The following is a 23,034-nucleotide window of genomic DNA, read 5'->3' as shown; positions in this document are numbered from 1 at the left end:
TGAAGTATCTGCTCAGGTTTTTTGCCCACCTTTAAATTGGGTTTTGGGTCTTTCTTATGAGTTTGTAAGATACACAAGAGAGACCTTTTTCAAATGTATGTATTCTGAATGCTTTTTCCCAACCCGTGGTTTGCCTTTTCATTTTCTTAAAGTATATCTTTACTGATCAGTTGTAAATTTTTATCAAGTTCAATTATCATTTTTTAAATTTTACTATCTGCTGGGCAGGAGTCAAAGTTCATTATTTTCCATTTGAATGCCCACTTGCTATGGCACCAATTGTTGAAAAGACCTTTTTGCCTAAATGTTCCCACTAAAATTAAATTATTTTAGTGCCTTGTTGTGGAGAAGGCAATGGCACCCCACTCCAGTACTCTTGCCTGGAAAATCTCATGGACGGAGGAGCCTGGAAGGCTGCAGTCCATGGGGTCACAAAGAGTCGGACACGACTGAGCGGCTAAACTTTCACTTTTCACTTTCATGCATTGGAGAAGGAAATGGCAACCCACTCCAGTGTTCTTGCCTGGAGAATCCCAGGGACAGGGGAACCTGGTGGGCTGCCGTCTATGGGGTTGCACAGAGTCGGACACGACTGAAGCGACTTAGCAGCAGCAGTGCCTTGTTGAAAAAAATCAAATGAGTGTTCAAATGTGAGTCTATTTCTTGACTCTATTCTGTTCCGTTGATCCATTTGTCCATTCTTGCACCAAAACCACACTGTCTCAATTAATGCAGCTTACTAATAAGTCTTGACATATGGTCATGTAAATCCTCCAATCTTGTTCTCCTTCAAGATTGTCTTGGCACCTAGGTCCTTTATATTCTCATTGCCTTTTTAAATTGTCTTATCAATTTCTGCGAAAAAAAAAAAAAAAAAACAACCCACTATAATGTTGATAAGATTATATGGAATCTATAGATCAATTTGTAGAGAATTGGCATCTTAATAATTCTGGTCTTCTTATCCATAAACATAGCACTTGCTGTGCTGTGCTTGAAGAAGGCAATGGCACCCCACTCCAGTACTCTTGCCTGGAAAATCCCATGGACAGAGGAGCCTGGTAGGCTGCAGTCCATGGGGTCGCATAGAGTCAGACACGACTGAGCTACTTCACTTTCACTCTTCATGCATTGGAGAAGGAAATGGCAACCCACTCCAGTGTTCTTGCCTGGAGAATCCCAGGGACGGCGGAACCTGGTGGGCTGCCGTCTATGGGGTCACACAGAGTCGGACACAACTGAAGCGCCTTAGCAGCAGCAGTGCTGTGCTTAGTCGGTCAGTCATGTTTGACTCTTTGCAACCCCATAGACTCTAGCCCGCCAGGCTCCTCTGTCCATGGGATTCTCCAGGCAAGCACTGGAATGGGTTGCTATGTCCTCCTCTAAGGGATCTTCCCAACCCAGGGATCAAACCCAGGTCCCCTGCATTGCAGGCGGATTCTTCATCTGAGTCACAAGAGAAGCCCAAACACAGCATACATTTCCATTAATATAAGTCTTCTTTAATTTTTCTCAGCAGAGTGCCATCTTTTGTTAAATTTACCCCTAGGTATTTGTACTCCTCCGCTCAGGCTGCCATATTAAAATATAGTAGACTGGATGGTTTAAAACATCCTCACCAACACTTGACCCCAATGCATCCCTGCCCATCTGCGAGCCACTGATTGAGCATGTCCTGCCTCTCTGAGCCCCCTGTAAAGCCTGTCCTTGCCTCTGTCCTGAGCCCCCTGTGAAGTCTGGGCTAAGATGTAGCAGCATACAGATGATCTCTTGCTATCCTGAGACTCTCCAAATATGATGTGGAGTCTCCCATCTATGTCTCACTAACCCTGGTTGTTGCTGTTGCTGTTTCTTCCCAAGACAGACTAATTCCAGGGACTTCTGATCTCTCTGTTTTCGCTCCCTCTGTAGGGCAGATCCTGGGAGTTCCTTCACTGCCACTCGGCACATTCAGGGACATATATTCCCCAGGGGGTGGTTATTCACTCAACAAATATCCATGGAAACCTGGACCCTACCCTTCTCTGGCCCCTCCTATCAACGAGTCCAGGGAGATCAGTTCCACCAAGTAGATCCTACCTGCCCACTGCACTCCCTCACCCTGCCCTGGTCCGGCCTCCATTAGCACCCTCCCAGACAGCAGCAATGCGCCCTGACTGATGCCCCAGTTTCCACCCCCACCCCTGGTATTCCACCCCCCACTCAGCAGCTGGCTCCAGTGATGTTTTCAAAGCATAGGTCTCCTCCATGAACCCTTCCCAGCTTCCCTTCAATCTCAGGACAAAAACCAAATCCTCAGTATGACCACTTAGTCTTCTAAGATCTGGCCACTGTCCTTCCTGGCTGCCCACCCTTGCTAATGCCCACATCCACCACCTCCCCACCCCCGCTAGAACTTCAGCAGTCACTGGCTTTTGAATTTCTGAACCCACAGGGCTCCTTCCCATATCAGGGCTCATCATGCACTGTTCCCTCTGCCCAAGACACCACTAACACCAATGCAGCCCCCCGTGCCGCTTCCTCTGAGAAGCCCTCCTTGATCAGCCCACCCTGATCAGCCCACCCCTCAGTTCCACCCACTCCACCACAGGCTGAACCCCTTTGACTTTCACTGTCATAGAACCTTCATAGAACCCTGACTTCTCTCCTAAACTCTTATCACCCTTATAAGTATACACCCACCTGGGCGATCATTTGTCTGACATCTGTCTCCTCCACTAACCCCCAGGCCTAGTTCAGGGTTTGGCGTATCATACGTGCTCAGTAAAAATTAATGGAATGAATGAAACAATCCATGAATAATTGGCACCAGATGGAGTCCCAGGCTGGGAACTTCAGTGCTAACCGAGACAGGGTAGCTCCCAGGAGGAGCTCAGGGTGACATTCTTGGAAACTGATGGATGCAGGGATGGGGAGCTGGGCATGGCCACTTCCACCCACCAGGAGGGCCCAAAAAAGACTGCCCACATGAGGGGAGACTGGAGGGAGGCCTGCTGAGCTGACAAGGTGAGAAGGCAGCCAGCACCAGGAGAACTAGGAAATTTGGATGATGTTCGGGGGCAGAATGCTTTGACAGGCAGACAGAGCACTTGGGGCGGCTGTGAAAGCCTGGAGTGCAGGCAAAGAGTCTGGACTGTGTCCCTGGAGACTGGCCATGCTCTCCAGGCATCCAAGGATGCTGATCAGAAAAATATTTCTGAGCCTGCATGAGATCATATTAATTTATACATGTATATAAACACATATTATTTACCATCTTTGCATACATAAAAAAATCAGTAAAGCTTAATTTCTGTCTTATTTTGTAGATTAAAAAATAAACAGGAGATTTGATGTGGTTTTTCCACCCCTCGACAAGAGAGTCTCGTGTACCCACAGGGAGACCACCCTTCCCAGCCGTGGGGAAGCCACCCAGGCACTGTGGCTCAGAGGAACATCCGTGATCAGATCTGCTATCAAGAGAGACCCCACCTGCGTTGGCATGGAGGCCGGATGGGACAGAAGAGATGGGAGGTGGGGAGGCGAGCCAGGAGGCTGCTGGCCGAGAAAGGGGGTGGGGCAGGCAGGGATGGATGGCTGCAGGTAACAGAGGGGAAACTGAGGCCACAGAGGAGCAGGGGGTCAGATTCCAGGTTATAAAGTGGCAGAGGTTGGACCGAACCTGATCTCCTGAAGGGACCCCATGTTCTCTCCCAGGAACTGGAGGAGGGCCTTGCCCTTTGCAGCCCCCGGGACCCACTCAGTGAGCAGGGCGGTCATGAGGTCCTCGGAGATGCCTGGCCACAGTCCTCCGGCAGCCGCTCAAAGACTGTCCTGGATAGGGGGGAGATGAGTCCTGTGTGTCCCCAAAGGCGGTCCTGGGTGCCCAAGGTCACATGAGAGCGAATATGAAGGAAGAGCTCCGGAGAGAGATGAGACGCCCGTCACTGGAGGTGTGCAAGCCAAGGTCATGGCTCTCTGGCCTCCAAAGGCGATGTCCCTACAACACCCTGAGGTCCTTGAGTGGGTGCCATCGTCCTGGGCAGGGTCCGCTGGGAATGACTCTGCCAGGCCAATGACCTCATCTGGGGGAGGCAGGCGCCCCCTCCCTCAGTGGGCACCGCGGCTCCTGCCCCGACCGGGCTTCCTCACCGGGGACCACCACGAGGAGGACCAGACTGGGAGGTACCGAGACAGACTGGAGACTCAACAGGAAACGGGAGTGGGGGTTTCAGAAAGGGAGGCAGGAGATTATTAATCTCTTGATTAATAGCAGCGGGGCCGGCGGGGAGGGGGCGGGGCAGGGGCGGTCCCACCGCAGTTCTTCGGCAGGAGGCAGGGTCCTCCGGGCGCTGGCCTCCCCACAGTCCACGCCAGGCGTTCCCAAGTGCAGACGGAAGGAACAGCAGGCCCAGAGGGCAGTGTCCCCCACCCAGGTCGTCGCTCACACTTAAGCCCGGGACCAGAGTCTACTGGTGGGGGACGGGAAGATGGTGGGGCGGAGGGTACCGCCGAGGCGGGGGAGGTGGACACATCCAAGCTTCTAGACCCACCCAGGCTGGCTGAGGAGGGGCAGGAAAGAAGGCCACGTTCTAAGAAAGCACTAAGTCCAGGACTTCCTGTGGCCTTGTGGGCTGCAGGCAACACAGCCCGAGGTGGGAGGCTGGCTGGCAGGGGGCCGTCTGGCGGAGAGGAATGAAGGAGGCAGAAGTTCCGGCAAACCCCTCGGCTCAGCACATCTGGAAGAGGTTGGCTCTAATGCCATCAAAGAGCTCGGAGGGGCCAGGCAGAGAGCTGAGGGCAGGGAAACCAGACTGAGGAAAACTTAACCCCCGCAGCCCCGGGGCTCCTCCTTCCGAATCTGGCTGGCCCTGCGACCACCGCGTCCAGCCGCTGACCAGGGGTTCTGGAGGGCGGAAGGGCGGTGGGTGACAACACCCCGACATCCGGCTGCAGGCCAGGGCTGTGTTTCCCACCCCGGAGCAAGATGGGGCCGTTTATCCCCATTTCCCAGGTAGGGAAACTGAGGCACAGGGAGCGGGCAGCACCCCTCATCCTCCGAACTGGTTCTGAGGGCCCTCGGGGCAAGGGTCCGGGTCCAGCCCCCTCACTACAAGCCAGAAGAAGAAGCCACCAGGGAGAAGACTGCCCCCCTCCAGGGTCTTCGGTCCTGCTGTTCCCTCTCCCCATCCTGCTTCCGCAGATCTCAGCTCAAGTGTCCCCCAGGGAAGCCCCAGAACCAGGGCTCACAGCAGAGACACCCTTCCCGCCATTGGCTGTGAGTCTTGGATGGACATAGCCCTCACGCCCCAGCCCCACCCCCATCTCTGAGAGGGAGGGGTCCTGATCTTTTTGCACACTAGTGCCTGGCACTTAAGTGCTCACTCAGAACTAAACAGCTAAACAGACCAGACACAGGCTCAGAGAAACCTGAGTCAGGGCTGCAGGTCCAGAAGCCAGAGCAGGCATCAGAGGACCCGGGTCCATACTAGCGTGGACAGACTGGGCCCCAGGCTCAGTCCTCCAGGTCTCATGTTTGTCTGTGAACACTAGTCTTGGGTGCCACCTCCCCCCCCACACACACACACATTACAAAAATCCTACATAAAAAAATCACAGAATGGGAAAATCCACACCGGACACAGTTGTAATACAATTTTTTTCCCTTCGTTTAAGAGGATGGATATGTTTCTCTAATGAACATTCGTTGAGCGCCTTCATGTGCCCAGGCTCTGGGATGAGGACACTGTGGTCCTGCCACAGTGATGTGTTCGTGGTGGTTGGAGAGTCAGCACTGAAATCAGACTGCCTGGCTGCCACGTGGTTGCCCCTGCACAGGGGATGGGTGCCCCGCCCTGGCCTTTTCTCCTAGCGCTGCTCTGACAAGTCGCCCCCACTCCCTCTGGGGTCCAAACCCCAATCCTCCCACTCCCTCATTTCCCCACCTCCCCCACTACCACCCACACCCAGCCCCGGGCTCCTCAGCACTTGTTCTCCTATGGCTGTCCTCTGCCCATCTTCACCAGCCGCCTCCCCACTCTCCCACCTCATTGCTGGCAGTTTACAAACACGCTCCTGTGTCTCCTGTCTTAAAAACCAACCAAAACACCTCCCTGGGCCCCGTGCTCCGCCTCCAGCATCCAAGCCCCATTTCTTGCTTCCCTCACAGCAAAACTTCTGGAAAGAGTGTTCTATTCTCCAGTCTTCATTCCTTCACCCCTCACTTTTCTCCTCCACCCATGCCATCTCAGCATCCATCCCCATCACTCCCCAAAACTGTCCTTGCCAGGGTCCCCAGTGACTCCATGTTGCCAAACCCAATGGTCCTCCATTGGCCCTCATCCCATTGGCCACCCAGAAGCCCTGAGAGACTCCTACTCTCCCTCCCAAAACTTTCCTCCCAGGACACTGGGTTTTCTGATGCTGCTTCTGACCTGGCTGCTGCTTCTCATCTCCTTAGCCCTACCTCCCAGACTGTTCTGGGATCAGCACCCCTTCTCCATCTACTCATCCCCAAGTTCACGTCCAGCCCCATAGCTTTAAATACCATCCGAATGCTTGTGATTGTCAATCATATCGTATTCACACGCACATACCATCGCACATGCATACTAAGTCGCTTCAGTTGTGTCCAACCAGCTCTTTGCAACCCCATGGACTGTAGCCCGCCAGGCTCCTCTGTCCATGGGATTCTCCAGGAAAGAAAACTGGAGTGGGTTGCCATGCCCTCCTCCAGGGGATCTTCCTGACCCAGCAGTCAAAGCCACATGTCCTGAGGCTCCTCCATTGGCAGGCGGATTCTTTACCACTGAGCCAGGAGGGAAGCTTGCACATACTGTTACATTTTAACATCTCTGATACTGAAATTCATGTAACAGTTGATGGTGTGCTATGGCTTAATTTGAAACATTCTTAGGTGCCATAGTATAATGCACTTCTTCCTACCAATGGCATATGAGAATCCATGAAATTCAATATGGCCCCAGAGTCTTCCTGGAACTCCAAACTTCCTTACTCAACTACTTACCTGATACCCTGTTCCCCATGGATCCCCCACAGGCATCTCAGACTTCACTTGGCCCAAGAAGAGCTGTTGGTTTCTACCTCCTGGGGATGATCTCTGGTTAGTGTCCCCAGTTCAATGAACGGCATGCCCAACCAGCAAGCCTCTCACACTGAAAATTTAGAGTTATCCCTAGTTGCTCCCACCCATAAGTGATCAGACACTCTGGTCATCTCAACTTCCAGAGCACCCCCTGAATCCACCCACCTCTCTCCACTTCCCCAGCTCTCACCCACTCTCATCTTGAGCTTGTGTCTACTTTTCCCTCAGCAGCCAGTGATCTTTTCAAAACCTAAATTAGCCCATCTCAGGGACCTCCAAAAAGTAGAGAAACTATAAACCTAAAGCAAGCACAAGGAAAGGAAATAGTGACCGACTGTATTTTCTTGGGGTCCAAAGTCACTCGGACGTGAAATTAAAAGACTCTTGCTCCTTGGAAGGAAAGCTATGGCAAACCTAGACAGCCTATGAAAAAGCAGAAACATCACTTTGCCAACAAAGGTCCATATAGTTAAAGCTATGGTGGTTTTTCCCGTAGTCACGTATGGATGTGAGAGTTGGACCATAAAGAAGGCTGAATGCATCAATGAAGAATTGATGCTTTCAAATTGTGGTGCCAGAGAAGACTCTTGAGAGTCCCTTGGACAGCAAGGGGACCAAACCAGTCAATCCTAAAGGAGATCAACCCTGAATATTCATTGGAAAGACTGATGCTGAAGCTGAAGCTGTAATACTTTGGTCATCTGAAGCGAAGACCCAACTCATTGAAAAAGACCCTGATGCTGGGAAAGATTGAAGACAAAAGGAGAAGGGGACGACAGAGGATGAGATGGTTGGATAGCCTCACTGACTCAGTGGATACGAGTTTGAACAAACTCTGGGAGACAGAAGGACAGGGAAGCCTGGCATGCTGCAGTTCATGGGGTCGCAAAGAGCTAGACAAGACTGAGCAACTGAACAGCAAGCACAAGGAAAGACAAAGTATACAGAAGAGCAGGAATCAAATTAAAAATAGAAAATCAATAGAGAAAAATCAATAAAACCAAAAAGCTGGTTTTCTGTAAAGATCACAAAAATGACAAGGCTCTAGCAAGACTGACAAAGAAAAAAGGAAAGAAGACACAAATTATCAATATCAGGAACAACATAGGGAAGAGCATGACACACATCAATTTAACAACTTAGAAAAAAGGGACCAATTCATCAAAAAACACAAATTACTCCAACTGACTCAATATGAAATAGATCATTTGAATAGCCCCATAACTATTAAGGAAATTGAATATGTAGCTGAAAAACTCCCCATAAAGAAATCTCCAGGCCCAGATGTTCACTGGAGACTTTTTCCAAATGTTTCAGAAGAATTAATAGCAATTGTACATAATCTCTTCCAGAAAATAAAAGAGGAGGGAGCACTTCCCAACTTATCATATGAGACCTTGATACCAAGTTCAGACAAAGACAGTACAAGACCAGAAACCTGCAGCCCAATATCCATCGTGAATACAGACACAAAGACCCTTAGCAAAATATTAGCAAATGGAATTTGTATTACATTTTTAAAAATTACACATCACGGCCAAGTGGAGTTTATTCCAGGGATGCGATGTTGGTTCAGTATCCCAAAACCATTCAATGTAATCACCATATTCACAAGCTAAGGACATCCCATGACCATGTCAATCAATGCAAAAAAAATTTTTTTTACCAAATTCAGTGCCCATGATTAAAAACTCTGAGAAAAACAGTAATAGAGAGAACTCCCTCAATCTGATAAAGAACATGAATAATACAAAAATTTTACAGTTAATATTACAGTTGAAAGTGAAATGCTTTCCCTCTATAATTGGGAACAAAGCATTCTCTCCACTCTTATTTATGAGTCCTGAAAGTTCTAGCCAGTGAAAGGGCAAGAAAAGGAAATAACAGACATACAGGTTAGAAAGGAATAAACAGGAGTGTTTCTATTTACAGATGACATGATTGTCTTTGTAGAAAATCTCAAGGAATCTATACCCAAACTCCCAGAACTAATGTGTGGGTTCAGCAAGGTCATAGGATCCTAGAAGATCAATTGTGTTTCTATGTACTAGCCATGAACACATGGATATCAAAATTAAAAATTCAATTTTACCAACTGTATTTAAAAAAACACCCTATTTACAATCATTAAAAAAAAGAGAGAATTTATATGCCAAAAACTATAAGAAATCCAAGAAATCAATGAAGAAAGATGAAAGAAATAAAAAATTATCTAAATAAATGAAATCCATATTTCTGGATTGGAACAGTCAACATAGTAAAGATATCAATTTTCCTCATGTGGATATACAGGTTTAATGCAATTTTTATTAAAATCTCATCAAGATTTTTGGTCGATAGAGACAAAATTAGTCTAAAGTTTATATGAAAAGACATAGGAACTACAGTAGCTAAAACAGTTTCAAAAGAGAAGAATGGGGGCTTCCCTGGTGTCCAGTGGTTAAGACTCCAAGCTTCCAATGCAAGGGGCACAGGTTCCATTCCTGATTGGGGAACTAAGATTCCACATGGCCCATGGCACGGCACCCCCCAAAAAAAAATTTTAAAAGAGAGAGAAGAAGAAAGTGGGAAAAGTCAGTCGACCTGATTCCAAGTCTTACACAGCTACAGAAATCGAGACTGTGTGATACTGGCAGAACTATAGACACACGTATCAATAGAATAGGAGAGAGAATTTAGAAAGAGCCGGACGTGACTGTGCCCAAATGATTTTTGACAAACATGCAAAAGCAATTTGATGAAGGGAGGATGTTTTCAACAAATGGTACCAAAACAGCTGGGACACTGCATAGACCAATAAAACGAACCTTGCCCTAAATTACACACCTCGTGCAAAAATCAACCTAACCTGGACCACAGACTCGTGTGCTAAATAAAAAACTATGAACTTTTTAGAAAAAAAAAATAGGGGAAAATCTTCTTAGACTTGACACCAAAAGCACAATCCATAAAACGAAAGACTGATCCACTGAACTTTGTTCAAATTAAAAACTTTTGCTCTGCAAGAGACTGTCATAAGAGGATGAAAAGGCAAGTCACAGAGAGGGAGAAAATATTTGCAAACCATGTACCTGACACTGGGTTAGAATACATAAAGACACCTCAAACCTCTACAGTAAAGAAAAAAACCCAACTAGAAAATGGGCAAGCGGCATGAAGAGACAGTTAATGAAAGAAGATATACAGATGGCAAATAAGCACATGAAAAGATGTTCAACATTATTAGCCCCTAGGGAAACGCAAATTAAAACCACAGTGAAACAGACTGCACAGAATGGCTGAAATAAAATATAGTGACCACACCAAATGCTGGCCAGGATACACGAAACTGGATCACTCAGACATTGCTGGTGGGAATGTAAAATGGTACAGTCACTCTGGAAACAGTCTGGCAGTTTCTTTAAAAACTAAACATGCAAATACCATGTGACCCAACAACTGCACTCCTGGGCATTCACCCAGAGAACCAAAAACCGATGTTCACAGAAACGTGAATGTACACAAGTGTTTATAGCAGCTCTATTCATTACAGCCCCAAACTGGAAATGACCCAGTTGTTTTTAAATTAACAGACAAATGGTTAAAACTAACTGTGGCACATCCATATTACAAAATACTACTCGGCTAGAAAAAGGAAGAAGTTCTTTTGTGTGTGTACTGGGCACAGCATGTGGGATCTTGACACAACAGTATAGATACTGTGTACAAATACTTCTGGTTGTTCACTTAAAATGGTTAAGATGGCAAACTTTATGAGGATCTTAACACAATGTGAATTTACAATGACCTTGAAATAAAGTTTAATTTAAAAAAAATCCTAAAGCAAGTCATTTATCATCAGTACCTAACCTTTCAATGGGGACTTCTCTGGTATTTCAGTAGTTAAGAATCCATCTTCCAATGCATGGGATGCAGGTTTGATCTCAGGTCAGGGAACTAAGATCCCATATGCTGCGGAGCATCTACGCCCGTGCACCGCCACAGCTGAGCCCAAGCACCCCAACTACAGAGGCCAGGCGCTGCCATGAAAGAGCCTGCACGACGCAACAAAGATCCTGGTGCCACGACTAAGACCAGACACAGCCAAATAAACAAACACACATTTCAAAAATAAAACCTTCCCTGGCTTCCCAACACTCTCTTACAATAAAGTCCAAACTGACCCTTGCTGAGATCAGTCTCTGCCTCTGTACTGTCCTCACCTGCTCTGCTTCTGGACACGGACCTTTCTCTCTCAAAGTCCTTCATCCAGGACCTTGCTGCCTTAGGGCCTTTGCACCAACTGTCTCTACCCCATCTTCACACGGAAGCTCTTTCTCTCGACTCAGCATCCAAGTCATCTCTTCAAAGAATCTCTCCCATGTCCTCTAAAGTTCCTGAGTCTTACTCAGTCACGTTACCCTTTTTAAATTTCCTGAACTCATTAGGAGGGTGTATTTTTTTTCTTGTTTTCATATTTCAGTTCAGTTCAGTCGCTCAGTCGTGTCCGGCTCTTTGCGACCCCATGAATCGCAGCACGCCAGGCCTCCCTGTCCATCACCAACTCCCGGAGTTCACTCAGACTCACGTCCATCGGGAGAAAGCAATGGCACCCCACTCCAGTACTCTTGCCTGGAAAATCCCATGGACGGAGGAGCCTGATAGGCTGAAGTCCATGGGGTCGCTAGGAGTCAGACACGACTGAGGGACTTCACTTTGACTTTTCACTTTTATGCATTGGAGAAGGAAATGGCAACCCACTCCAGTGTTCTTGCCTGGAGAATCCCATGGACAGAGGAGCCTGGTGGGCTGCTGCCTATGGGGTTGCACAGAGTCGGAAACGACTGAAGCGACTTAGCAGCAGCAGCACGTCCATCGAGTCAGTGATGCCATCCAGCCATCTCATCCTCTGTTGTCCCCTTCTCCTCTCGCCCCCAATCCCTCCCAGCATCAGAGTCTTTTCCAATGAGTCAACTCTTTGCATCAGGTGGCCAAAGTACTGGAGTTTCAGCTTTAGCATCATTCCTTCCAAAGAAATCCCAGGGCTGATCTCCTTCAGGATGGACTGGTTGGATCTCCTTGCAGTCCAAGGGACTCCCAAGAGTCTTCTCCAACACCACAGTTCAAAAGCATCAATTCTTCGGCGCTCAGCCTTCTTCACAGTCCAACTCTCACATCCATACATGACCACAGGAAAAACCATAGCTTTGACTAGCCGGACCTTTGTTGGCAAAGTAATGTCTCTGCTTTTAAATATGCTATCTAGGTGAATATAAACTCCACTGGGGGACTTCCCTGGTGGCTCAGACAGTAAAGAATCTGCCCTCAATGCAGGAGACTCAGGTTTGATCCCTGGGTTGGGAAGATCCCCTGGAGAAGGGCATGGCAATCCACTCCAATATTCAATCCCATGGACAGAGGAGCCTGGCAGCTACAGTCCGTGGGGTCACAAAGAGTCAGATATGACTGAGTGACTTTTGCTTTCACTTTTTCAAACTCCATCAGAGAGAAGATTTAGTCTTATTCACCATCATATTCCACTCCTGCCCCCATGGCACAAAGTAGGTTCCTTTATAAACATTTGCTGAGACCCTTGAGTGCCTGAACAAACGCAGAGAAAAAGGCCTACGCAGGGCTCCTGCAGGAGAGGGTGGGGGCGCAGGGAGGGACTGGGGACACATGCCAATCCCCCAGTGCATTCCAAATCGGCCTCACTGTGCCCAGATTTGGTTACACTCATGTTTTCACAACCACACCCTCCCTTCCCCCACCTGCGTGGTTTTGTCATAAAAATGTCATCAGGGTGTAATGAAATAACGTGATGACTTCATAGTGCTCAGCAAAGAGAGGCCCCACCAAGGATTATGGCCCCGCTGATCCCCAAATCTCACTCTGCAGACGTGCAGAGACCCCTCCTCCCTGCCGTGGCCCCAGCGCAGGCTTCACACGGAGCCGGGTGGGTGGCAAGAGGGCGCTAGTGCAGGTGCCCCAAGCGCTCAGCAGCAAAACAGCTCCACATCCGCTCATGAGTCACTGGATGTTTACGCCTCTTCTCTGAGAGTCGGAGCCAACGTACCGAGGGCGTACCACCAGCAAGACACTGGCCTGGACGCGCTGTCACCCCAACGCCAAATGCCCCCAGTAACTTCATACGACGCATCATTTTTACAGAAGAAACAAGCCAGACCCCCACCCCCTTCCCTTCTCTTCCTCCCCTGTGTGGGCCCAGCCCGCATGTACCAGTTCCATTCATGCTCCAACCATGCTTCTCACTCCCAAAAAGAGCCATCCTTCAGCGCCCCCATAAAGGCTTGAGGTGCACCCACCACAGGCACTGTCCCCCAGATTCAAGGGAGAGGCCAGTGGAGGCCTGGAAGCCAGACAAGGCTGTTTAGCCAGGTGCCCAGAGAATGGTCTAGGAGAGGGGTGTGGACTCCGGATGGACACATTCTCCTGGCCTCATGGACTCTGTACTCCACGAGGATGGGCATGGCCGGAGGACCAGAGTGGCCTCCCTAAAGGGTCTCCTTGACCTGAGTGGAAAGGCCATCTTCCCCAGGCACTCTGCTCTGCAGGGTGGTGGAGGGGTGCAGGCAGGCCCCTCCTTCATGCCTGTCCATCTCCTACGGCTCCACAGGTGCTAGAGAACATGGCGAGACAGCTGCTCTGAAAAAAACCCAGAGCTCTGACCCAGCAGGACACTCCCCAGGCACGAAGTGATGGATGGAGGGCTCCTCACTCAGCTCACCCTCCTTTCTGCCTCCCGCCTCCTGCTTTGGGTCCTCACTGCCCAAGGTGCTCCCATCAAAGAGAAAGAAATGCCTCAGCCAGTTGTCTTGGCAGGAAGAGTAGGGGAGATAAATCTATTTAACTGAAGGCTCCTGGACTAGACGCTGCAAATTCTATGGAAGGACCAGCTAAGCCCCAACTCCTCAGCTGTGTGACAGCACAGAGGTCCCTTCTGTCATCACCCAGCCCCATGCAGGGGTCTCCCTCCCCATGATGAGAGACCCTCCCAATCATGACCACTAGCTGTTACTGCTTCTTTGCTGTGAGTCCCTGCCTCAGCTCCGACGTCACCTCATCCCAGGAGACTTCCTGATCACCACCCCCTCAGGATGAGGTGCCTGGCAGAAAGGAAGTCAAAGGAGGCCAAGATCTTGAGCATATCATCGGCCCCACATGGAAGTACCTCTTCCAGATTGCTGTGACGTTAATAAGATCCCGTTATCAAAGACTCTTTTGGCAAATGCGGCAAACGCTGTCTCCTGCGTTCGACCCAAGGTATCGTGAGACACAGGAGAACACACACTTAAGACACAGAGCCTGCCCCAAAGGGCCCCCAGGAACCTCCCAAGCTCCTCCTGCCCTGAGGCTCTGCTGAGGGTTATCAGCCCAGTGAACAAATTTTTGAAGCCCGCAGACTCTTAAGAAAACTATAAAATGATGCTTTACAGGATTTCCCTTGTGGTCCAGTGATTAAGAATCCACCTGCCAATGCAGGGACACTGGTTCGATCCCTGGTCCGGGAAGATCCCACGTGCCGAGGAGCATCTAAGCCCACATATCCCTACTCCTGAAGCCCGAGCTCCGCAACGAGAAAGGCCACCATAATGAAAGGCCCTTGCATCACAGCCTCCACTCACTGCAACCAGAGAAAGCCCATCCATGCTGCAATGAAGACTCAGGGCAGCCAAAATAAATAAATAAAATTTGTAAGTTATTTAAAAAGTATGCTTTAAAAAAATTAGACTAAGAAATAATAAGCTCACTGAGACAGAACTATACAATCTGGAGCTTTTTCTTTTTTCTAATTTTTTGCCCACAGTATGCAGCATGTGGGATCTTACCTCCCCAACCAAGGATCGAACACACACACACACCCCCCAAATTGGAAGCTCAGGATCGTAACCACTGGGCCACCAGGGACGTCCCTGGAGCTTTTTCTTACCTTGGTAAATGCCCCTCGCAGAAAGCCCCAGCTCAGGAAAGCCCTCCCCTCAGGTCTGGGCCCCCACACGTGTCCACACAGCATCAGTGACAGATGTAACTGCACTTGTAACCGTGGTGCTTTGACTAACGTCCCCCCTTCCCACCCCACTGTCATCGCCCCAAGTCAAGGACTGGTCTGCGTTCTCACCTGCATTCTCCTGGGAGCTTTGGCGTGTGTACAAAGGAGGAGGTCAACAAATGTTCGTTTGGGGGGAAAGGGGAGCTGGGCCTTGAAACCTCAGAAGCATCCCAATGGGGCCTGTTTGATGGGCCAGAGTCAAACCCAGCCCAGCCCCTGTGACTCCCTGTGACCGTGGGCAAGTCACTTTGCCTCTCTGAGCCTCCATCGCCTCATCGCAAGTTTGTAGACTGGTTTATCAGACAAGAACTTTGCTCCATAATGATCTGTGTTCCAGCTCACCATCACAAGCTCGCTGTGCATGAATTCTACATGTCCTGACAACTCTGATCTCATTTTATCCTCCAAAGATCATTGATTCAGTGATGTTTCTTGAGCCCCTGAACACCAGGCACTGGGAGCCTAGAGGGACTGAGACAGCCTCCTCTCCTGTGGCCCCCAGGCTGGTAGGCTGGGCAGACGATGACCAGGCTGACCACAGAATGAACGCTGTGGGTCAGAGAGCAGTAAATGCTAAGAATGAGATTAGGCGGGATAAAGGGCTGGAGAGTTACAGGGAGAGGGAGAGAAGAGAGACCCTGGAACAGAGGACAGCATCCCATAAGGCAACACAGGGTTTCCAGCTGCTCCAGCGTGAACACAGTCCAGGTGAAAGGATGGCAAAGGTGATGCCCCGGGGAGAGTCTGAGCCTCTAGGACAGCCTGGTCCATGTGCCCAGAGCCCAGGGAGCGAGACCGTTCATGGGGTCAGGAAGAGAATGGTCAGCCACAGAGAGAGGGATGGGCTTTTAAGTGAGATGGGAGCTCCTGGAAGATTTGGAGGAGGGCCATGCCATGATCAGCCAGAAGGAGCTAGAAGGGGACCGGAGGGATGCGGGGACACAAGTGCGGTGGCTGCAGCCAGGACAATGCCTCTTAGACGCGAAAACAGCAGAACTGGGACCTGAACGCAGGTTGCACTTGGTTCCCCAGGTCACCAGGCAGCAACCCACCACCCCACCTGCCCAGCCAGCAGCCCGAGGTCACAGAGGGCGTGCACTCCAGTTCCAACTCAGACAAGAGTTACTGGCAAGGAAGAAAGGGGGGTTAACCCCTCCCTCCTTAACAAACAACAGTAACAGAAGTAGCGAGGACAATTACACCAGAAATGCAGTATTCCTTGAAAGAATGGGAATTGAGTTTTACTTCACAAAGCTCCTGCTGGCTGAAGTTTTGAAGGCAGAGGGCAGGCTCATGACAGACGCATGACTGAACATTCTGTTCTCGACTCCTGATGCCAAGGGGAGGGAGAGACCTCCCTGAAAGGCCTGTAAACACCCATTCCAAAGACAAGGCCCCGATGCTCCTGAACCATTGTTTTCGTTATTTCTTCAGTCATAAAGCAAAGAGCCCTTGTGAAAATCAATGAACATTTAACATTTTTTCAGGTGAGGTCAGTGACTCAGTACTTAGCTCATTTGGCTTTTCTTAAAGGTGCCTTACTGTATTTAGAAAATATAAAAACCTCAAGCTGTAATTTTGACATTAAGAAAGCCAGCCCACTGCTCCCTTCCTTCCAAGGTTTTCTAGTAAAGGGAATCCTGACAGTTCGTTCTCTAAACCCAAATACAACCCAGTGGAGTGTGTGTGTGTGCCTGCATGCATGAACTTTTTTGTTCCACATTCAGTGCTTTGTGTTTGTCCAGGTTTTCTGATGTATAGCCCACTCATGCTCAGTCACGTCTGATTCTTTGTGACCTCATGGACGGTAGCCCGGCAGGCTCTGCTGTCTGTGGAATTTTCCAGGCAAGAAATACTGGAGTGGGTTTCCTACTCCATGGATCTTCCTGACCCAGGGATTGAACCTCTGTCTCTTGGGTCTCCTGCATTGGCAGGTGGATTCTTTACCACCAGTGCCATTGTGGAAGCCCTTGTTTCCACCTTGAGAGCTGACCGTGGAGTGTACCCAACACACAGGACTGCAGTTAAAGCCCAACATGGAAAAACAAAAATACAACTGTTCATGTTTATGCCTCAACTCCGAAGACATAGGTATGAGTTTACTGAAGTCAAATCCTATGTCTTGTAAAGAGCCGTTTCCGAGCTGGGCTCCCTACTTGCACAAATCGAGACTGGTGGGATTGGAACTGTGAGACAGGTATACCCTCACTCCTCATGGCCTGAATTCCAGCCCCAAGCAGCAGTTTCTCTGTTGGAGTGGTCGTTCCTCACAATGAGCAAGACCCACACTGTCAGGGTCACTTATAGACCCAACTCCAGAGACCCTTCTTCTCAGAAGATGCTCCCAGGATCAGATGATGATGACCCAGTCCTCTAATGACCCCTGATGATGAGAAAAGCAGAAGAGTCTTGGAATCTGGGTCCTGAGACATGAGGGAGGGAGGGAAAATGGGGTCTCTGTCCCCTCTGCTGAAAAGGAAAGGGAGTTAGGGGTAACTTCCCTGGTGGTCCAGTGGGTAAGACTCTGTGCTCCCAATGCAGGGGGTCCGGGTTTGATCCCTGGTCAGGGAACTAGATCCCACATGCCACAGCTAAGACCCAGTGCAACCAAGTAAATAAATAATAGTTTAAAAGAGGAAAGGGGGGCTAGCATCTTTTCTTCATTATCAATCCATTGGTCATCCTCTAGCACAACATTTAAAAGTAGCCTTTTGCCTTCGATTTTTAATGGATGTATCCATTTACTTGGGCTTCCCAGGTGGCTTAGTGGTAAAGAATCCACCTGCCAAGCAGCAGATGCAGGTTCGATCCTTGACTCGGGAAGATTTCCCTGGAGAAGGAAATGGCTACCCACTCCAGGATTCTTGCCTGGGAAATCCCATGGACAGAGCCTGATGGAATATAGTCCATGGGGTCACAAAGAGTTGGACACGACTGAGCGACTAAAGAGCAGCAGCAGAATCCACTTACTTACCATTCCTCCTGCAGAATGAATATATCAAAACACTTGTATACAACACAGACCACAACTAAAGAACCTCTACTACTAAGAAAATGATGAAAATCAAAAGTCACTATTTGGCAAACACCATAATAATAATTATGGCAAGCAAGAATCATCAATGGATGCTAAAATTACTGGGAGAAAGGAGGAAGAGGAACAGCATATCTGTCTAGACTCCAAATATCTCCCCATAATATACTTATAAATGGCAAAGAGAGAAATAATTACACAACAGTGGAGAAACCTGGCTGAGACACCACCTTAACCAAGTGATCAAAGTTAACATCAGCAGTATTGATTCTATGTACCTCTTCATATGTGCCCCAAGAAAGGTACAACATGCCTTTCACAATCTCCTCCCCCAAAATGCATAATCTCCATCGAATAACTGGTTAGTACTTTTACAAGTGCTGAGGTCATGAAAGACAAAGTAAGACCAAAAAATGGCCCCAGACTGGAGGAGACTAAGGAGACAAATGTAAAATGGGGAAAATAAAACCAGAAAAATGATATGAGTAGGATGGTTGGTAATATTTAAATAATGTCTTGGTTTAGAGTATTATATCATTGCTAATTTCCTGGCTTGGATAATTGTACTATGGTTCTAGAAGATATTAACCTTAGGAAAAATGCTATAGATTTAATGTCTGTGTTTCCCCCAACCCCCACCTCTAAATTCTTATGTTGAAACCTAATCCCCAGTGTGATGGTATTTGAAGGTGGGGCCTTCGGGAAGTGATTAGGTCATAAAGGTGGAGCCCTCGTGAACGGGATTAGCACCCTTTTAAAGACCCCAGGGAAGATACATTGAGAAAAGGACTGTCTATGAACAAGGAAGAGAGCTCTCTCCAGATAATGAATCTGGCAGCACATTGACTTTGGACTTCTCAGCCTCCAGAACTGTGAGAAATAAATGTTTGTCATTTAAGCCCCCCAGTCTATGGTGGTTTGATACAACAGCCCCAAAAATGGACTAAGGCAGGGAAGCTGATGAAAGGAAAAGCTACACAGAAACTCTGCTTACTAGTTTTTGCAACACTTGTGTAAATATAAAATTAAACTTTAAGAAAAGTTTGAAAAAACACTTGTAAAATTGTTAAAATATATATGATAATGTGATTGAAACATGGTCTGGAGTGGCTAAATTAGACAACCACTTAAATACCCATCAATTGAGGGAATGGGAAATAAATGATGATGCTCTTCTACAGTGGAATACTACACAGCTGTTAAAAATGAGGTGTCTCTATGGGAATATATTGCAAAATATTTTCCTGGGGGAAAACCAAGTTATAGAACAAAATAACATTACTTAATATTTGTTTAAGAAAATATGTTTACAATCAGGGACAAAGAGAATAGATTGGTAGCAGCCAAGGGGGGCCTTGGAAGTTTGGGATTAGCAGATGCAAACTGGTATATACAGAAAGGATAAACAACAAGGTTCTACTGTTTAGCATAGAGAACTATATTTGATATCCTGTGATAAACCAAAATGGAAAATAATATGAAAAAGAATATATATATATATATACATATATGTATAGGTATAACTGAGTCACTTTGCTGCACAGAAGTAATGAACACATTGCAATTCAACTATACTTCAATAAAACATAAATTTAAAAAGAAAAAATATATTTACATATATACATATATGTGGAGAAAAAATCTGGAATGACATTTTAACAATGGGATTATGGAAGTGACACTGGAAGAGAAGAGAATATTCATTTTTTACTTTACTCAGTTACTATCAAATGTTTGAACTTCTTTTTAGCAGTAAGGATATATCACTATCTTCATAATAAAAACAAACAATAATAATTCTGGCCTAGGAGCATACTCCTGTGGGTCCCACCAATTCATGCTGCAGGCTGATTCTGGGGTCAGCTCCATGCTGAGCCCTATAGTGGGCAGCGCTGTGTGGGCACAGGCCCCAACTCAGGGGCTCACTCTTAATCTTTGGGGATGAAAACATACCCAACTCATGATGACTCTGTGATGGTTAATTTTACATGTCAACGTGGTCGAGCCACAGTACCTAGCTCTATGGTCAAATATGAATGGATGTTGCCATGAAAGTATTTCTTTAGATGAGATTAACATTGAGGGAGTAAACTTTGAGTAAAGCAGATTACCCCTCCATAATATGTGGGCCTCATTCAATCAGGTGAAGGCCTTCAGAAAAAGACCGCCCTCCCCTGAAGAGGAGGAAATTCTGCCAGCGGATTGCCTTCTGACCCCAGCTGCAACGGTAATTCTTCCCTGTGTCTCTGGAGCCTACCCTGTAGCTTTTGGAGGTGCCAACCCCCACCACCACATGAGCCAATGCCTTAAAAATCTGTCCATCTCCCATATATATCTACTACCACACACTATTGGTTCTGCTTCTCTGAAGAACCTTGCCTAAAACAGATCCCCCACGCAAATGTCCTCTTAGTGGAGGGCACAAAGTGTTCTCTTAACACACAAGGGAGAGGGATTTGGAGTTTGAGGAGGGTGGTCCCAGGAAGAAGATGAGGAAGGGTCTTTGAAACAGAAAGCTAGAGCTGGAGACCAGTAGGGGTGAAACGGTAAGGAGTCCAGTTCCGGGAGCTGGAGCAAGACCTGAAGGGGCAGAGGACAAGGAGGCAGGCAAGGCTGGGTCTCAGAGTCCTTGGACGTCTAGTCACCCATTTAGACCTCTCCCTGTGAATGTTGAGGAGCTCCTGAGAGCTGGGAGTGGAGGACACTGGAGACAGAAGTAAGGCTGTGGAGCGGGGTGGGGCTTGAGATGGGCGGGGCCATGAAATGGGCAGGGCCGTGGTGGGGTGGGGCTGGGCAGAGGCGGGGCTTGGGTAGGTGTGGCTTGAAAGGGGTTGGGGGGCTGTGGTGTGGTGGGACTTGAGGGGTGGGGCTGTGAGGTGGACGGGGCTGGTGGTGGGTGGGGCTGTGAGGGTGGGGCTTGAAGTAGGCAGCTCTTGAGAAGAGGGGCTTGTGGGGGGATGTGTGTGTGAATGGCCTGGCCTGGCCCTTTTGCTCATCAAATATCCGCTGGATTATGAGGATCTTTCAGCTGGGGAGCAAGTCCCTTTCATCTTTGCACACACATTGTCCCCATACCCCATACACAAAAGCTGCTCCATAAATGCGTGCCAGCCTCTGTTTCCAGGCCTCAGCCCTCCTACCCCAGCAGCTCTGCTAGAGCTGGGTTCACCCAGAGGAAGTAAAAGGAAAGGCAGAGCTGGCCAGCCCTGCGGCCGTTACCTCACGAGGTTGGCGCAGGGCCCAGGCCACCGGCAGCTCTGGTACACGCGCTGGACCACCGTCTCCGAGCCGTTCTGCACCTGGCAGGACACCGTCCGTGTCACCGTGTGATGGCACCAGTGCCTGTGGGGAGAGCAACAGTCGCATCAGTCCCGCCCGTTCCTGAGGCATCTGACTGCGGACCAAAAGGCTGTCCAAGGCCAGACGGGGCTCCTCCACATGCCTGCAGGGCCACTGCTGCTGGGCAAGGGGCCCGCTGAGACCCTCTGCCTCGGTCAAAAGGAGAGAGTAGCCACACCCCGTAGCCATCAAGCCCCCCGCATCATTCCAGTCTTCCAACAACTCCGTGTGAAATCAGGATGGGGCTGTACCCCTGCCAGGAAATCCCCCTCTTGAAGGAAAACTGTCGGGGAGATGATTAGAACACACTGGAATGCGGGGTCATAGGGACAATCACAGGATGGGCATGGGGCTGTGAAACTGTGGGAACCCAGCAGGGCCCCCCACCCAGGTCCTAAGAAAGGGGAAAGATCAGAGTCAGCCAACCCTAAGTGTAGGGGCAAAGAGTGGAGGCAGTCCGCAGAAGAGACAGCAGAGTGAGCAAAGGCAAGGAGCTGAGACAGACCATCGTGGGTTCAAAGATCTGCCTGCGGCCAGAAGACTGGAGGAAGGGGAGGAGCCAGGAGACACCAAGAGGCCTGGAACCTGCCAGGCTAGAAGTGGGTCTCATCCTGACTTTGGTGGGAACCACTGAAAGACTCTGAGCTGTGGGCAATGATTCAGATGATTCTGATTTCAGAAAAGCCCCTCTGGTGCAGTGTGTAAGAGCTGAGGAGGCCTGAGCTGGGACCCAGGGAGGTGGGGGTGCAGAACATGTGCAAACAATATGGTGATTAGATCAAGATGGCAGACACCTCCCCCCTCCCATCTCCAGATCCTAGAAATTGAAAATCTAAAAGTAAGTCCCCCATGAAATCATCAAGATGGTGGCAGAGGAGGTTCCTTACTCAATACCCCCCAATAACAATAATCTGGCAGTCGTCCTCAGACAAAAATGCCTTTGTGGGAGCTTTGGGATTTTTGCAAACTATTTATTTGGTAAGGACTGATATCAAAATATATAAGGAACTCATAAAACTCAATAGCAAAAATTAATAATAATCCAATAAAAATGGCCAAAGAATCTGAATAGACATTTTCCTAAAGAATACACATAGAATACATACAGATGGCCAACAGACACATGAAAAGGTACTCAGCATCAGTGTGTGAAAGTCACTCAGTCATGTCCGACTCTTTGTGAAACGACCCCATGGACTATACAGTCCAGGGAATTCTCCAGGAAAGAATACTGGAGTCGGTAGCAGTTCCCTTCTCCAGGGGATCATCCCAACCCAGGTCTCCTGCATTGCAGGCAGATTCTTTACTGGGTGAGCCACCAGGGAAGTCAAAGAATACTGGAGTAGGTGGCCTATCCCTTTGCCAGGGTATCTTCCCAACCCAGGAATCGAACCGGGGTCTCCTGTATTGCAGCAGATTCTTTACCGGCTGAGCTACCAGGAAAGCCTCATCAGGGAAATGCAAATCAAAATAAGATATCACCTCACACCTGTTAGGATGGCTGTTATCAAAAAGACATGAGACAAC

The 23,034-nt window shown here is 48.6% G+C and overlaps 1 protein-coding gene across 2 annotated transcripts in view; it reads right to left on the bottom strand.

Moving 5' to 3' along the window:
- The window catches only part of COL26A1 (collagen type XXVI alpha 1 chain), a 164,571-nt gene that overhangs the window by 100,536 nt on the left and 41,001 nt on the right, over positions 1 to 23,034 (bottom strand). For both annotated transcript variants that reach the window (XM_086374316.1, XM_086374314.1), the window contains exon 2: positions 21,388 to 21,510. In XM_086374316.1, coding sequence (XP_086230442.1) covers positions 21,388 to 21,510 — 123 coding nt within the window. The remainder of the gene's footprint in view (positions 1 to 21,387; positions 21,511 to 23,034) is intronic.

The sequence above is a fragment of the Bos grunniens genome, chromosome 25 (assembly GCF_055505025.1).
Source record: "Bos grunniens cultivar Pamir isolate PY7600 chromosome 25, Bosgru_T2T1.0, whole genome shotgun sequence".
Taxonomy (NCBI): domain Eukaryota; kingdom Metazoa; phylum Chordata; class Mammalia; order Artiodactyla; family Bovidae; genus Bos; species Bos grunniens.
This window is presented reverse-complemented; position numbering and strand designations above follow the sequence as displayed.